The sequence below is a fragment of the Rhinolophus sinicus genome, chromosome 14 (assembly GCF_057876585.1).
Source record: "Rhinolophus sinicus isolate RSI-liver-muscle chromosome 14, RSI-T2T, whole genome shotgun sequence".
Taxonomy (NCBI): domain Eukaryota; kingdom Metazoa; phylum Chordata; class Mammalia; order Chiroptera; family Rhinolophidae; genus Rhinolophus; species Rhinolophus sinicus.
This window is the reverse complement of record NC_142514.1, coordinates 172,671,118-172,688,282: the sequence shown is the minus strand read 5'-3', so window position 1 is coordinate 172,688,282 and position 17,165 is coordinate 172,671,118. Positions and strand designations below refer to the sequence as shown.

The window sequence follows — 17,165 nt, the reverse complement described above, 5'->3', positions numbered from 1 at the left end:
TGCAGGGGTGGAGGAGTTTGAATGCAAAAAAAACCCACAACAACCTTCTAATTCTCTTTGAAAGTGGCCCAAAACAGATGCTTTTTTTTGTCTTAAAACACTGCATTACTTGAATTAAGTGCAGGAAATCTCATGATTTTTCTCTGTCAGTTTCAGATGAGAAAATGTGACTCAACCCAAAAGGTATCAGTTTTCCTTCTGACAGGTTAAAACTAACTAGATTTTGAAAGATTCTCTCCCACAACCTCTAGCACACTCGGAATGTCTTGGTGACAGACAGGAAAATCACAACTTACAATGGTATATACCGAGATAGGTCCCTGAGTTACAGAAAGTCAGACTCCTACAAATCCCACACAGAAGACTAATTGAATTTATGCTTTTTAATTTATGCTTTACGTAGGGCTGTATGAATCATGTTCTCAGAGCTATCACCAGAGTTTAGAAAGGAAAGTAGAGACAGACCTACAATAACCATTCCTTTTCACTCCTTCAGAAAAGGGATCATTATAACAAGATGAAGGTGACGTACTCTAAGACACATTTCCAAGGCTGTCAACTCAAAAAAAGGCTTCTGAACTTCTAGTTTAGGTAGATTTGCAGAGCCCCAGATCTTTATCTGTTAAAGAAACTTGAAGGAGTCTTTCAAAAAGTTCAAACGTGGGTACTCTTTACCCAAGGATGGAACTTACAAGTTTTGGGGAAAAAATTCATTTTTAAACTGTATTCACTTATTCATGCTTATATTTTCAAATATATTAACATTCAACTTCCCCATCTTAAATGCCAGAATTGAAGGAATAAACAATTGCATCCAACTCAACCATAGTTAAGACTATACAGGAAGCCAAAACAATTCGAGTCAATAACCTGCGACACCGACATATTTGTATTTCTCCCCCAATCTCTTTCCTCAGCCAACATTGTTTCAAGATCTCAAATTTTCTTACTTATTAGAGCTGTAACTTTATCGAATTATCTACCACAGTTATAGTGCAGATTCCCTTGCTATTGGCAGATAAGTAAAGGGACTTTACCCCATTTTTAGTGTTTCACAGCCTATATTTTCTTTCACTCATGTTCACTCCAGGCCAGGAAGCCTTGAGAAAACAGAGCTTCAGTACAAGCAGCGTCCCTCTTAAACAGATTTTGTTCCAAATGGCAGCCCTGAGAAACAATGCTGTGAGATAGTTACATTCTCCATCCATGCACTGAGCTGTAACGTAACTGAAGGACACTACTAAGAAACAGCTCTGATCACCATGAATGATGTTTTTATGTGAGAAAAGGAAGACCTTCAGCTCCCTGGAGGGGAAAAGGATGGGGTGTATCCTGGGCACCAGAACACTGTAATGCTTAGTACTAGTTGGAAACTGTTTATAGAGTAAAATTAATTATCCAGAAAGCATGCTTTGGGAATTCTTAAGCTTCAAATCTATAAATAAGCCCAAAAAAGTTGTTTTGTTTTTTTTAAAAAGCGGGTGGTATGTATACGTGTGTAAAGAAACAGTAGGCAACAAAGCAAATAACTGGGAAGGACTAGAGACTAGGATTATAGTCAAGATTATCCGAGATGTACTACAGCTTATTTGCCAGTCAGAGAATGGAAGGATGACTCCAGGAGGAAGGCACGTGTCAGGTCAGGGGCTGCCGGAGGAGAAAGATGACGGCACCTTACTCATTCACCACAGCCTCAGCCCCCAGGACCTAGCGTGTAGTTGGGGTTCCACATACCTGGCTGGAGAAGAGGGTCTGAACTTAAAAATGAGATGTGGTGTTTCTCTGCTATTCATATAGCACAAGTCTTACTAAGGGCAGGACGAATTCGTCACATGTGTGAACTTGGGATTTAACGGAGTGAAAGCCTGCATATTCAAAGCACAACCAGACCTAAAAAGGATACGGCAAAGGGTGGGTAGTCTGCTTCCCGAGTGGTACTCCCGGGCACAGGAGAAGGCTGACTGCCAGCGAAACTGTGAACCCTACTCCAAGAGCTCAGGGAGCAGGTTCACTCAGTAACTGACAATCCCACACTAACAGAGACCACAGGTTCTGTGTAAATAAAGCAAAGCAAATCTAAACCAACAAAAGGTGTTTAAATGACATAAATGAAAAATAACACATTATGCTTCAAAATCCTGTGCTTGGAAACCCAAATACATGTCAGGAAAACAGCCCAGTCCATTAATTGCTCTCAGAGAAGTATATGTGATGAAGAACAGACATGAGCGCTGGACTAACTAATAATTACGTGATCTGGATTAAGTCATATTCAAGACACAGCCTTACAGGCCTTCCACACTGACTGTCTGGTTTAATGTTACAAACTGAATGATTGGGAACCTCGGTTAGAAAAAGATACAAGCCCTGGAAATACAATAATTTGGTCGAGGTTTGCTTTTTTCTTAGTTCCTACTATCTTTCTATCTATCTTAGTCCTAAGGTTCTATACTTTTTGACTTAAAAAATTAACAGCCTGTGGCCCTCAAATGTCATGTCATGTAAGAGCGAGGATGGAAAACTGAAGTGATTATACAGTCAGTTTAGTCAGTGCTTCTGAACTTGAACTTGGACAGACCACCACCTCTGACAATCTGGCTTCAATTTCCTGTCTCTGAAAGAACTACAGATTCATCAGTATTTCACGAGAAGGCAGAGAAGGCAGTGAGGAGGCATGGAATGCTTCCTCACGAAAAAGTGGCAACACTGCAGAGAACACGGAAAATCTTCAGGAGCCTCTTCTCTGAGCCTCCTTCCTTTCCCTTCTCGCCCCCACTAGCTTGGGCCCTCCCTTTATACGTCCTCCTTCAGAGCATGATCAGAATTGTAATGCTTCGAGTAATTAGTAATAGCTGTTTATCCCGTCTCCATGAGGGCAGGGACTGTGTCTGTCCTTTCCACCGATGACAATGAGCTCCCAGGACAATGAGCTGACACGTGGCAGACAATGTCTATAGGAAAGTAAAGGAATGAAGAGGCACTTTGGAAGCCACAAGTTAACCATGCGGTGAGCGATCAGTTCAACACATTTTATCAATAAAACACACACTCCTATCCTCTAAATATGAACCCAGGAGCTCTACTTTCTTCACAGAGTAACAGGAGGCAGGAAGAATATAAAAATGTTTACAAAGAGAATACTCACTGGTGGGGGCTTCTTCCTCATCTCAAAAGTGCGTGTGGCCCCCAAACTGAGCGAAGCAATGATGGGGCAGCTCCCTAGCGAGGGTTCATCGTCACTGTGCCAGTCCACACTGTCCTTCTCGTTTCGGTAGAGATTGCAGAGCAAGGAGTTGAAAGTATGGCTGGTGTTCTCTTCAATTTGGTTCTTCAGGGAGCGCAGCACAGGAGGCCACTGATCGTAACAGTTCACATAAGACACAAGGTGGCGGCCACGAGGAAAAACAGAAAGTACCAAGTCAGTCAAATTATAATCAGGAGCACGTAATAAGAGGCCACTTGGTATGCAATAAACAGAAGGCAAGAAGAGTAGTTTAATTCTCTCCCATTGTTTCTATTTTGAAGCAAATTGACGCCTGAAATTTTTTTAGGTACTAAATTTGACATAACAATGCTATGAGGACCAGGCCTATCTAGCTATCTCATCCTGTCTATGTTAGATACATGACCCTGGAAAAGAAGCAACAGTTGGTATATTCAGGCAGTGACCTTGGTAAGTCAGAAAGGTGGTGAGTACAGAAGAGTCTGGTTTGCCACCACAGCTGACAGCTGTCTTTAGCTGACTAAAGTCTGAGGAGTGAAACAACTTTCCTGCTAGATGGCCCTGTGTTCATTCTACTTCTATTTTATTGTGAATGGCAGAACTGCTTTTTTAAGAAGGTATTTAATATTTCCAGAGCGGCTAGTTTCCAAAAACAGAATCTGAAGGGGAAAGATATTTTAATATTATTTTAATATTAGTACAGAATAGAATCATGGCATGGCCTTGATTAGTGTACAGTCTGTGAACTACAGAAGATTTAAACACATCCACAGCCCTGACTCCTGTGTGCCAACTTCATCTGTATAGTTTACACTTTGGAACTCACTGTCTGGCTACATATACTACAGGAAGCTATCACCCCTGACCTTACGTTGTACTTCGGAGCTACAATCAGCATAGCTTGCATTGGTTCTTGTTAGAATTATACGCCTTTCCTCCAAGAAATCTCAAGTGCTTTACAGAGCTTCCTTTAGGACGGTGGTTCTCAGACTTTATACTTCAAAAACTAGTGAGGACCCCACAGAACTTGTTTATACGGGTTTCAGCTATGATATTTACCACATTAAAAATGAAAACTGAAAAAAAGTTAAGCTATTGGTTAATTCATTTAAAAAACAAGCCCATTACATGTTAACAAAGTATCATTTTATGAATACTAACTATATTTTCCCATACAAAAAAATTGGTGAGAAGAGTGGCACTGCTTTGCAAATTTCTTTAAAGTCTGGCTTAATTGAAGAGAGTTCACTGTCACATCTGCTTCTGCATTCAATCTGTTACAGTATGTTGTTTTTGTTGAAGTATATGAAGAAAATTGTCTTCACACAGATAGGTAGTTAGAAAAGGGAGGAGTATTTTGTAGTCTTTTCAAATAATTATATTCTTTGATATTACACCAAAACTCAACAAGCACTGATTTCTTAAAGGTTAGTTGCAATGTGGAATCTGAAACTGTATCAACAAACTTTTCAGATCCAGTTACATTTAAATCCACTGGTCCAGCTTGCACTTTGAATGAATCTTTTGATCCTGCATGATTCCATAACATTAAACATTGGTCATTTGGAAAATATTGGTTCAATGAGTTATGCAGATCTTTTGACTGTTGACACATTTCATTATACAATATCAAAAAAATCATATCCATCCACATTACCACTGAGCTCATCAGAAAAGGCTAAGTCATGGGAAGAGGTCAGGCTCTTATTACAACCTGGTGCTGATAACTTTTTCCAAAATTTTAATTTTTGCTTGAAATTCAACCTTTATCATTAGTAATAAATCCTGTCCATTGTTTCCCTTGAATTGACACTCACTTCATTCATTTGTGAGAAAATGTTTGCCAAATACTCAATTCTGAAAAACTATGGTTCGCCTGCCAGTTGTTCTTCCAAGTAAAAACGGTCCATGAAAAAAGCAGCTAGTTCAACTTACAGCTTAAACAATCACATAGTGTTTTTCCTCAACCATCATACTTGGTTTGTAGCAAGAGTGCTTTATGCATACTTTCCCTTTCCTCAAACAAGCTATTAGAAAGGCACGTACTCAAAGATCAAGATTAAATAAAACTAATGTTTAATGCTTCATCAAGAGACATTCTGAAAGGAAACCCGCATTCTTTTTAAAAACTGGAAGGCCTGGCAGTGGAGAATACACTTGGTGACAATGTCTTTATTCAAACTAACTTTTATCCACCATTACTTTTATGCCATCAGTACAAATTCAACACAGTGGAAAGGCCATCCAGTCTTAGTATTATAAAAATAGTTTGCCCTTGTGAACTTCCAAAAATGATTTTGTGGATCCCCTCCAGGGTCTACATATTAAGAACTGCCGCATTGGAGAACCCCTTCAAAGTGCACGTTCTGTGTGTGGTAGCGAAGGCATGGATGTGCAGCAAAGGGAAGCGTAAGATTAAGTACATCCCACGGTTATTCTCAGGTAAAACCTCCAGGAAGCATATGTGGGAATCATTCAGCTTTGCCGTGATGGGGAAACCATGGTACAAGCTGGGATTCCTTGTTATGGATATTAGCATTAGATTCTAACCAGAGGATTTTTAAAAAATAAATGTGATAAGAACAAACAAAGTTTAGATCAATAAAACAGAAATATGATCACACTAACCTATGTTCAAGAGAATAAATTTCAAAGTGAAATTCCATAATAATGTTAGCAAGCTGTATTTCCTATTGCTTTTATGGCTTTAAGCTTACCTTCATGGAGCTAAAGATCAGATGCTAGAATTATACTCTGAACAAGAAAAACAAGAATGTAAAGGAGGGAGCTATCTTTTCTGCAATGTGACTGAGAATCTAATTAGCACTTCCCTGACTTGCTTAAGGACTGAGTACTGTGATCACACCAAGTCTGCATTATGCTTCTCAGCGGGTACATAGTTTTTTCTTCGTTATTTTCGGTGGTGAAGTAAGGAGAAAAAAGAGGATAATGAACTACAGGATTAATTTAGACTCTCCAACCAACACTCTATATACAGACTCCTCAGAACTCAATGTCTAAATTAAAATTCAGCGTCATCTCACTGTTTGGTGAAGACATTCTATCCTTAAAAGACATTTGAGGAAAAGAGTATGAGAAAATATGAATCACAGAAGTAAAAGGACCCATTCAGTGGATTTCAAACAGTGTTTTGTAAAGACCTAAGTACCACAGAGGTACCTCTGGAATTATGGCAGGAGAAAGGAAAGGCCCAGCCGGTCAAGAGACTCTTCTATTTCCATGTATTGGGTTCATGTACGATTTAGTTTGAACAAACACTAAAAGAAGTTGAATAACCTATGATTAAATCTGCTCCAGTGCTACAGGTTCTTAAGCTTGAGGTAATTATTTCAAAATTAAACAAGTATCCCTAACACACACATATACACATTAGTGAATTCCCCTTAAAAAATCTGAGAAAGGGGCATCTCCTTTGATTTTGTTTAAGATGGTGTATAAATAAACTAAATCTACTAGCGATAAACACAAGGTTATGAGCTAGCCAAATTTAAATTAAAGAATTCTAATTTGACAACCTTAATATCCAACAAAAGAAGCTTGCTTGAATAAATTTTGGTACACACTGATTATGGAATACTATGCAGCTATTAAATATGATGCTGGAAAAGAATATTTAGTGATATTAAAACATACTAATGATACAGTTAAATGAAATGTAGTATACAGAATTTATTTTACTCTCTACATATATTTGCCTAAAATAAAAAAATACTGGAACCAAAACATCAGGTGGAAGAATTATGCAAAATTTTAGTATTTTTCATGCTTCTCTAAAGTTTCTAAATTTTCAATAAACACATATTACTTACATTCTAATAAAAGGATTGTTGTCATTATAAAAAATTCTTTTCAAGTATTGCCAAAATGTCCCCCAAGCATAAAAGGCCACCGTATTTAGGTCTTATATGCCTTATGTTTATTATAAAGCAGTGGTTCTCGATTAGGGCAATTTTGCCCCCAGCAGAAGTTTGGCAATGCCTGGAGTCATTTTTGGTCCTCACGATGGGGTAAGGGGTGTTTTCTGGCATCTAGTGGGTAGAAGTCATGGATACTGCTAAACAGCCTACAACGCACAGGACAGCCCCAACAACAAAGAATTATGCAGCCCAAAATGTCAGTAATCCTAAATCTGACAAATCCTGTTCTGAAAGATTAACTAGAACAAAGGAGAAGGAACTTCCCCACAGCCTGTTTAGTCCTCAACTTCTCTGCTCTGACTGTTGACATGAAGGTAAACTAATTCTGACAGAAACATGGCCAGCAGTCTATGTTGGATTGACCTAATTCAATTCTTTTTTTCCAAATCAACCTCAGATATAAAGGTCTCAACACTTCCCTGGATCATATTCTAAATGCAGCCTTAGACACCAAAACATTCAGTTAGCTCCACATGTGAAAAGCCATGTACTCTCCCGCCGTCAATATTTTAGCTTTCATTTTAGTAAAGTGGTAGTTTATAATTACAAATTACTAGAAGTTCTAAAATGTGTCACATTCTGTTTATCCCAATGCTGTAAGCAAAACTCCATTTTCTTCAAAGTCTCTTTCCATAAAGTGTAACATTATTTGCCAAAGGCAAGATTCCAGGGACTAAGCAGAAAGCTATTTCTTGGATCTTAACTCCATCCTCTGGACAAGTTTAATTTATATGCTAGAATCTTTGTCTACTGTCATGGAAATTTTTAAAAATAAAAGAAGCAGTAGAAACAAGCCAAAGAAATGATAAGTTGGAAGTCTGAGAAGTGCAGCCGTAGAATAAATATACAGTCAACAAGAAAAATGCCAAATTTTTAGACAAATGGCAAAAGAGCCTGAGAAATGAAAAGAGACATTCTGACCTCATTGGCGAGTCACAAGGACTTGGCCCCACAGCAAATGTGTACCCGGGTATACACAGAAGGGCTACAGGTAGAAAAGCTTGGGAAAGGGGGAGACTAGGAAAAGAAATGGTTCCTTTTCCTGAAATCCTGGAGTCTGGTTCCACTTTACGGTAGTTCCAGTTTTTTTCTCATCCTCAGAATTCATCTATGGATCAAAAGCACAAAAACTCAGTGTTTGAACCCAGAGAGTGTTTTGAACTAGGAACCATCATGCAGCTCTGTAAGGCGTTTTAGTGTTCTTTTACAGTGCTCTACATCTATAATGTATAGTCTATAAAACCATATAATACAACAACATTCCAACATACGTGAGGATTTGGTTCCATAGTGATTCTTGAATAAGTGTAAGGAAGTTCTCCATACCATGCTGTAAGTCTTGGTTGCTGGTAAGTTACATCTAAGGAAGAAAATACAGGGCCTTTGAAATGGTTTAATGCTACTTAAGGGGTACCTAATGAGTGCCAACCACTATGCCTGGCAATGTGCAAAAAGCTATGAGAAATACAAAGGATGGGCTCGGACCCAAAGCCCCACCTTCACAGAGGACATGGGGTTTCAGAAGTAGAATGAGTGAGCGCTAAAAGCGAGAAGACAAGAGAAGGTGCCCTGGCACAAACAGTCTGAGCAAAGGCTCTGAGGTGAGGCTGTGTCACTTATTTGTGTCAGTTGTGACATAAATGAGAGTGAATGAGTCACACTGCACAACAGTAGAGTTCAGACAGGAGAGTCTCAAAAGCAGGATATGGAGTCTGAACCCTTGTTGACAGGAATCTGTGGCACAACATCCATACAAGGAACAAGATAAACTGTTTACCAACGTGCCACCGTTGTTATGAGCCCTTTTGCTTCTGAATGAAGAAAAAAGTGTTCTGCCCAACCATAGCACGTAGCTGATTTTAGTCAGAAGATTTTTACGTACAACTGATTTAGAGAGGGAGTTATAGATACCTATTTTTCCACAGATCTGCTATTTTTCCCACAATTGACATCAACCACTACAATAGTAAGAACAATAATAATAAAAGCAGCTAACATTCACTGAAGGCTTACTATATACCAGGCATTCTATTAAGTACTGATTATGCATTAACTCATTTAATTATCACAACAACCTTAAAAGATAGGTGTTATTATTAGCTTCATTTTGCAGCTCAGAAAACCAAGGTCTGGAAAATCGTTTGACTGTAATTTGCTTATAATTAATTACTTTGAATGACAGAGTCAGCAAAGCCAAGTCTGTCACCAAAAGCCAGGCTGGGAGTTAGGAGAAAAAGCTGACTCCTATTCTGATGTCTGAGTCACATAAACGAAGCCAGTCTGCCTTTCTTTACAGAAAATTTCACTTCACGTGCCAGAAAGGAAATGTGTGCTAGAGCACAGACTCCCTCCAGCGGCCACCTCTGGTATAGCAGGTACTGTTGCTTGTGGATGCCCACATAGAACAGGCTCCAAATCAGGTCATCTTTTCAAGTTCAGCAAGAGTACAGATGCTGAACCAAGAGAAGATTGGACTCTTTCAGTGAAACTAAAAAGAGACTAAAAAGCCTACAAGAAGGATCACGAAAGAACATGTCAAATAGAACTAGAAAAACGAAAGCTCTAAAAGTTTCTATGAAGAAAGAAGAAAGCTGACACCATCTGAAGTAATAAAGGTAGTGAACACACATAAAAGGAGATAAGGATGCCAACCAGAGTGCAGCCAGCCCGGACTTCCCATGGTCCCTTGAACTCCCATCCCACACTCCTGCCACGTTCTAGGAGCCACCTGTTATTTCTTCTGTCCCCTTTGACCATCTAAATCCTACTCAATCTCGGCATCTCAGTTAGGGTTTGAATCTCTAAGACTGGCTGTGGCGAAAAGGCAGTGGTATTAGAAAACATTTCAGAAAGAGAGAGCAGGAGGTAAGCACTGCCACGTCAGAGACGACTTACCCTCTCTGACGCCGGTCCTCTGTTTCCAGGGAATATCCTGACAAAGCTGTTCCAACACCCTGTCAGCTTCTTTCAAGTCAACAAAGCCAGGATACAGGCGCACCCTTGAGCAGAAAGAACCGTTATTAACTAAAGAACACAGACTCGGTTAGCGGAGTAAATGAATCTAGATGATGCTTCCTTTCACGTGCAGATGTAACCATCTGACCACACCTCCCACAGCAACCAGAGCCTAATATGACCCAGGTCATGATGCTCCAGATGTAAAATATATTCCTTTCATGTGTAAGGATAAAGGGTGCCTGAGGGCTCCTACAGACATGGTTTAAGTATTACTCCAGCCCTGCTTAGCTGTGCAAGTTTGGGCAACCTCTCTGAACCTTGGTTTTTCTCATCTGTAACATGAAGTGGATATCCACCTCATAGGATCACTGTGAAAAGCAGAATAATAAAATGCCTGGCACTGTGTTAACAACTGGTAGTCTTCTGAGACTATGCCAATGTAGGGAAAATAATCATTTATGGCTGTATCAAAATAAAAATATCCAAATGAGGGTTTTTTTCTCTCACTGAATATACACTTATTTCAACAATGCCAACTCAGCTAAAAATCATTTTGGATATCCTTAAGAAATGCTCTGAAAGCACCTGGCACACTCTTGAACTTTATGTTCTGAAAGTGCATTTGATGTTTTTCAAAGAGCCAAAGCTCACCTGAAGCCATATGTGGTTAGCAGTGAGATGTGACCAAAATAATATAACTGGTTTTCTTGTGTGACTGTTAAACTTACTTTAAAAGGTAGGTTCCAAAAAGGTTTATAACAATGGCAGTGCCATTGGACTAATTATAGAGACTTCTTCTAAGCAGATATGCAAGTTCTGATACATTTGTTTTAAATGTATCATTATTTTCTAGCGACAATTAGTATACTCATGCATTAAGGTGATGCTTTCAAAATGCTTTAAAACAATGATTGATGTCACTTACCTAGATATGCCTGTGGGTGACAGGCTGATTTCATACACACCCTCTTTGCTAAAGAAACAAAGAAAACAGACTTGTTAGTATCAAGCAAAACAATACACTCCCCCAGTGGAAGGGCTATCCTTTGGAGTTCCCCAAATCCTGGCTCACCAAAGTCACTCACAAGGAGGATGTACAATGAGGGATACACAGGCCCACCTTCTTCTGCCACCGAGATAAGGGACAAGAAGGTGGTTCATCATAACGGCATTGGGAATAGAATCATGACAGAGATGAAGACTGTAATAAAACAAGTTCTAATCCTACCCCTTTATCTTTCACCCATAATTTAAGCTGATATAATCCAGGAATCTATCACACAAAGGGGTGCCAAACAGAGCACCCGTTTGGAGGCTCTGAAATAGGGACACATTCAACAGGTTGCAAGTACATCGCGAGGCTGAGCGTCTGTTGCTTTCAGATACGTGTCTAATGATGTCCCTCCTCTGATTAAAGTTCTTCAAAGGCCAAAGGCTCCCCACCAACTTTTCAGCATTGCATTTATGGTTCCCAGGATGTAGCTGCACCTGCTGACAGTCCCCGCTGATTGAGCATCCTCCAGCAATCATTACTGCTTGGAATCTTCTGAATGTACCGCTGTGCTTCTAATCCTGTGCTTTTCTACATGCTGGAATGCCTCCCCACCATCCAGCATCCCCAAACTAATGCACCCCAGCTTTGGTCCAGCGGGAAATCTAATTCATCCTTCAAAATCTCAGTTCAACATCACCTCTATAAACTTCTCCTGACCTTTAATTCACCCAACTGTTAACATCTCATCCTTTGTGCTACCCTAGACCTTACACACCAATTGACTGTTTCACGATATACAGGATTACAATTTACCTGATTACAGATCTACTTCATTTACTAGACTGAGCGCCTGCAGGGCTGGTAATGGGCTATTATTCTGTCTCCGGTGCCCAGTACATAGTAGATGAGCAATAAAAGCTTACTGAATTTAATCAAATGTGCATAAGTACAAAACCAGAAGATTAAATATAAAGGAACAGTTTTCACACCACTCTGTCATATGAATTAGTAGTTCACGATCTCTAAGCTGGGCTCTTAGGTAAATGTGAGCCCCTCTGAACTAAAATGTAGGCAGAGCTACTGCCAGATCTATTTAGTACATTTCTAAATGAGTTGCCGATAAAGCTTCCCAGAGTGTGAACACAATGTTTCAAAGAGATATATTTTGGGCCACACTTAGATGCTGGCTCACTTCAAATGTGGGCCACATTTCTGGCTCTTAAAAAAAAAAAAATCTAGCTTAGCTAATTCTAGATAACCAGAATTAACAAACCAGGTAAGGTCAGGTAGGAAGGAATTCTGTCATTTTGCTCTGACTTGCAAACTCAGTTGCTCATTTTTTCAGCCTGAATGTCCCATCTATACCTTGTAACAAGTTTCATGATTTTGTTTATTCTTTTTATCAGCAAATGGAGGCAACGTCACATCAGGTGTAACACAATCAAAGACTGTTAGAGCTAGTAGATGGGGCCTTACGTAATTATGTAGTCCAAATCCTTAATGTTCCAGACAAGGAAACTAAAGTCCAGAGAGACGGCAATAACTTACCTAAGGACTAGTTACATAGCTACTAGTGGCAAGCCCACTACAACATACCCTTTCTGAAAGTATGATGACATTTGTGTCAGTTCCAAATTTTTCTAAGATATATACAGCAACCTGCAAACAACCAAACAGTTGAACAGACTGCTCATGAGCAATCTAACACATTATGCTAAACTGCTAAAATAAAAGGATGCTTTCTACTGGCAACTTATCTACGACATCAGATAGAAATTGAAAAGCAGGAAAAGAGGAGTCAAAGCATCTTTCATCAATTTTTGAAAAGAATGTTTTAGACACAGATCAATACAAGAGGAATGTTTCCTATCATTCAATTGCTCTAGAATAATTATGTGGTTTTAAGAAATGGACTATAAGATCATCTAGCTTTCTAGCAGCTTTCATAAGCATTGCTAGTAAAAGGGTACCTAAAGGCTTCTCAAAGAGCCATGTTTCAATGACTCAGGAAAAATCCCCCTCTGTCTTTACCTAGGAGGTATTTTAGCTATAGACGTATTAGTGAAATAGGGCCAGGAGATCTACACGAGATCAGAGTTTAACGTCCGGATATCTTGTTGCATTTTCCACACCATCAGCAAACTTAGAAAGGCTTCTCAAAAAACCAGGTTTAAAGACATCTGAGATAGGAATGTCTCAGGCTAAAATTAAGACACTAATTGGGCTGTTATCAATTCCAGATGGAAAAATCAGGGTTAGGGAAAGATCCAGGGCTTTCCATTTCAGCATGGGCAATAGTTAGAGGAAGGCAGCAAATTACTTACTCAATCACTCGTGGCTCTGGAGCGCTGCGTACTACCTGCAAGGAAACAGGCAGATCTTACTCTTGGAATGGTGCTATTCTCAGGGACTTGCAGGATTACCATATCCTCTCATTTCTCATCAAAATAAATCAGATTTAAAACTATCCCTTTTTTCATCCAAGCTCTTACTATCGCACCAGAAACTCTTCTGTTTTTCTTAGAACTACTTTACAGTTACTAGTGGGTATTAAAAGATGATGAAATTAGAATTAATCCATTTTCCTAACAGCCAGCAGCTTCTTTCCAGGAGATTTTTTAAAATAGAAGATATACTATGAAGTAAGGGGTTTTAATCATTATTTATAAAATCATTACTATAGTGTGACACCTGATTTTCAGCTCTTTTTTTCACATTACTAAAAACAGTGCATCTTGGGGCGGCCGGATGGCTCAGTTGATTAGAGCGCGAGCTCTGAATAACAGGGTTACTGGTTTGATTCCCACATGGAGCAGTGAGCTGCGCCCCCCACAACTAGACCGAAGGACAACCACTTGACTTAGAACTGATGGGCCCTGGAGAAACACACTGTTCCCCAACATTCCCTCCCACCAAAACAAATTTAAAAAAAAACCAAAACAACAGTGAATCTTCACTGTGTCTTGCATTTTTCTCCAGTGAAAAAAAAGGTACAAAATCAGGCATTGTAGTAGCCGAAATTTCAATAAAATTCCAGAGACATCTGCTACAATAGCACTGGAGACAGCGCGGTTTTAGGACCATTAGAACTTAATCAATGCAAGCTCTAGTTATGGTATAAACTCGAACCTCTAGTCATGGTATAGCTTCCTTGTCAAAAACATGGGAATTATATATGCCCATAAATCAGAGGCAGACTACAAAGAATTCACAGACATACTAAGAAATATTACAGTCCTTTAAGTCTCCTTTTATTAGTGAATTTATTCAGTTATCATCTGAGTGTCTACTATAATATCGCTTTTACAAACAAATCTTTGGTACTACTGAAGGAGAAACAATTTACCTGCTGGGGTTCTTTGAATACAAACTGTTTGTCTGACAAACGATGCTCCTGGTTTGTCCAGGTCTGACCAGTTCTCTGGTGGAGATGGCCCTTAGAAGTGGTAGCTGAAGTGAGAGAGAGAGAGAATAGAATCAAACCATGGGAAAGGCTGCTCTCATCACCTTGTACTGAGCAGGGAACAATACAATCCACTTGTATGACTCCTATGACATCTAGAAATTAATTAGTAAAGTCTATCGAAGACCTCAACACACAACTGAAAGGAGTGAGAGTAGTGACTAAATATGGGGAACAGTAAAGATCAACTCTTAGCTTACTGTCAACAAAATCAGAAAAACTACCAGCCACATTTTAAATAATCCTTCAGCATCAACTGAAACGGGAGTCCTTTATAAACCAAAGAAATATAAATAAAAGAGGATGATAATTATCCACATTCACACACGTGTGTGATCCCCACAGGTTCTTACCTGGCTGAGCAACGGCCTGGCTCTTAGCAGAGCCAGCCCAGGCTCCCTGCACTCGGGCTCGCCGTCTTTTGTCCTCCATGTTGACCAAAACGGCTTCTGGCTCTTAACTTTCAGATCTCATTTCTGATTCAAACCATACATTGGTTATCTGTTTAAAAAAAAAAAAAATTCTTTTAGTTGGAGTTGTGAGAACTTTTATTATTAAGGGGCAACTATAATCCTTTCAGGCAGAAGAGATGGCTCAATAGCAATCAGAGCTTCTACATAAAATCAACTTCTGTCAGCACAACATCTCAATCAAGGAATCTTTACGGCTGCTGGCTTGACGGTTTACCATTTGCAATCTTATAATATTTTCACTTCATTCACAAGCAAGTGCATGTTAAGAAATTCTAAAAGCCGGATTATAAATAACATTACTCTTATCAGTCACCAAGAGCAACACAAGGAAACTAATACTGCACCTACATGGACACTGAGAAATAGGCTAAGACTCGGTTTCCAAGAATATTTCCATATCCCATTATCACGGGCTGCATCACACGTCCCTGGAAGCTTGTTAAAAACACCCATGGCCTGTCTCAGAGCTGATGCAGGATGGATACAGGTGTTTGTCTTTGCAACAAGCACTGTGGGAGATGATGCTAAGCAGGTGTGTGTGAGAACAAGGTTAAATGGCTCACTCAAAATCACTCAGGAAATCAATGGCAGGTAGATTAACATTGAAATTTTTTTATGGTCCAGTCTTCTGCTATTTGAAATGGCCATTAATACTTATTTGACACTTTTTGCCAGTAAAATTTTAGTTCACAGCATATACAGGAGCATGCAATTACAAACAAACAAAAACAACAACAATAAAACAAAACAGAACAGGAATATCTCAAGCCTAATGTTTTGAATCTATGACCCATTTCTTTATGGGTTTATCTAAGAAAGTTTCATATCTCAGCTACTCAAAGGTAACAAACTTATTTCATAACTTGTTTAGCTACCAATTCCCAGGCCCCACCCCCACACCTGCTGATTCAGTAGAGCTGGGCCCAGAAATCTGTATGTTTAACAAATCCCCCCAGGTATAAGTACGTAATTCTTCTCATTCAATAGGTGGGGAGATGATGGAGGCTGCCATCTGCCCCAAGAGTTAATAGTAGAATCAAATACCAACTCTCCAATTTCACAAGACGTGTAGAGGAAGCCCTTGTTTGACCTTTTTTCTCAACTGAGGCCTTAAAAGCTTAACACGACAATTTGCTATAGTTATTGCTCTGTTCACAGGGAAGCGCTATGTTATACGTCAGGGAACAGTGGTTGACAAAAGATGCCAGAGCCCCATTCCTGACCTACTGCATTGTGGAGTTCCAATAGCTGGTAACTAATCCTACCCTCCACCGGGATTCTTTACCCAGGTAAAGCGTGAGACCCCCACAGCAGTGCAAAGAGCAAAGGCTCCGGCGTCGGCCAGGACTCGCTGTGAATCCACATCTGTCACTTCCCAGGTGCATGACCTGTGGCAAATGACTTCACCTTTTTGAACCTCAGTTTCTTCCTCTATAAAAAGGGAATCAATACCTCTGTCAGAGTTGAACTGTAGAGTAAACGATCCTCACAGGTGAAAGAGACTGATCCTCAACCGAGGTTAGCAACTTTCCCTACTTTAGTCCCTTCTCTTCCAAGAGGCTCGGAATGAGGTGTCGCAGGTCGCCTGGGAAGGGACCACAGGGTCGCTTCCTACAATCCCAGCCCCGGGCACCCAGCGGTAACCCCGCAGGCCGCACCTGCCCGGGGAGCCCCGCACGCAGGTTCGAAACCGTTCACTCAGACCTTGCTCCGCCGCCTGCAATCAGGGGAACCGTAAGAGTGCGGCACCGACTGCAGCAACTCCCAATTACAGGCCGCGGCGTCCGGCACTTCCTCTTACGTCACGCGTCGCCATCGCCACTTCCGGCGCCTTCTACTGGGGTCCGGGCAGCTCCGCGTCCCCGGCTCGCAAAGGGCCGGTTCTCTGAAGGTGCCGAAGGGTGGCCCGGAATGGGAGAACACAAGGATTGAGGGTTCGATAGAGCCCCGTGAGGAGCCGGGATATGGCGAAGGTGGGAATGAAGACGTGTTTCCTAGGCCGAGATCCCTCTGGATATCCGGCCCCCGCCAACTGCAGGCGTCCAAGCGCAAGCATCTTTTTCCCCCTACTAGCTAGTGGAAGGGCAAGGGAGTTGGGGAACCAGGTGCTAAACAA

At 40.3% G+C, this 17,165-nt stretch overlaps 2 protein-coding genes across 4 annotated transcripts in view; both read right to left on the bottom strand.

Annotated features, from left to right (window-relative positions):
• Positions 1-3,282, bottom strand: part of ACCSL (1-aminocyclopropane-1-carboxylate synthase homolog (inactive) like) — a 135,523-nt gene extending 132,241 nt beyond the window's left edge. The window contains exon 1 of the mRNA XM_088789526.1: positions 3,146-3,282. The gene's annotated coding sequence lies outside the window, so the exon portion shown is untranslated. The remainder of the gene's footprint in view (positions 1-3,145) is intronic.
• The window catches only part of ALKBH3 (alkB homolog 3, alpha-ketoglutarate dependent dioxygenase), a 32,695-nt gene extending 15,865 nt beyond the window's left edge, over positions 1-16,830 (bottom strand). Inside the window, exons 1-8 of one of the 3 annotated variants that reach the window (XM_019746441.3) lie at positions 16,708-16,830; positions 14,930-15,077; positions 14,460-14,563; positions 13,438-13,472; positions 11,045-11,092; positions 10,057-10,160; positions 8,433-8,521; positions 3,146-3,355 (exon numbers count right to left, since the gene is read on the bottom strand). In XM_019746441.3, the coding sequence (XP_019602000.2) occupies positions 3,146-3,355; positions 8,433-8,521; positions 10,057-10,160; positions 11,045-11,092; positions 13,438-13,472; positions 14,460-14,563; positions 14,930-15,008 (669 nt within the window). In that variant the 5' untranslated portion in view covers positions 15,009-15,077; positions 16,708-16,830. Of the gene's footprint in view, positions 1-3,145; positions 3,356-8,432; positions 8,522-10,056; positions 10,161-11,044; positions 11,093-13,437; positions 13,473-14,459; positions 14,564-14,929; positions 15,078-16,456 lie in introns of all 3 variants that reach the window. The other 2 variants (XM_019746439.3, XM_019746438.3) reach the window with 2 other exon arrangements.
• Between the last annotated feature and the right edge of the window lie 335 nt (positions 16,831-17,165).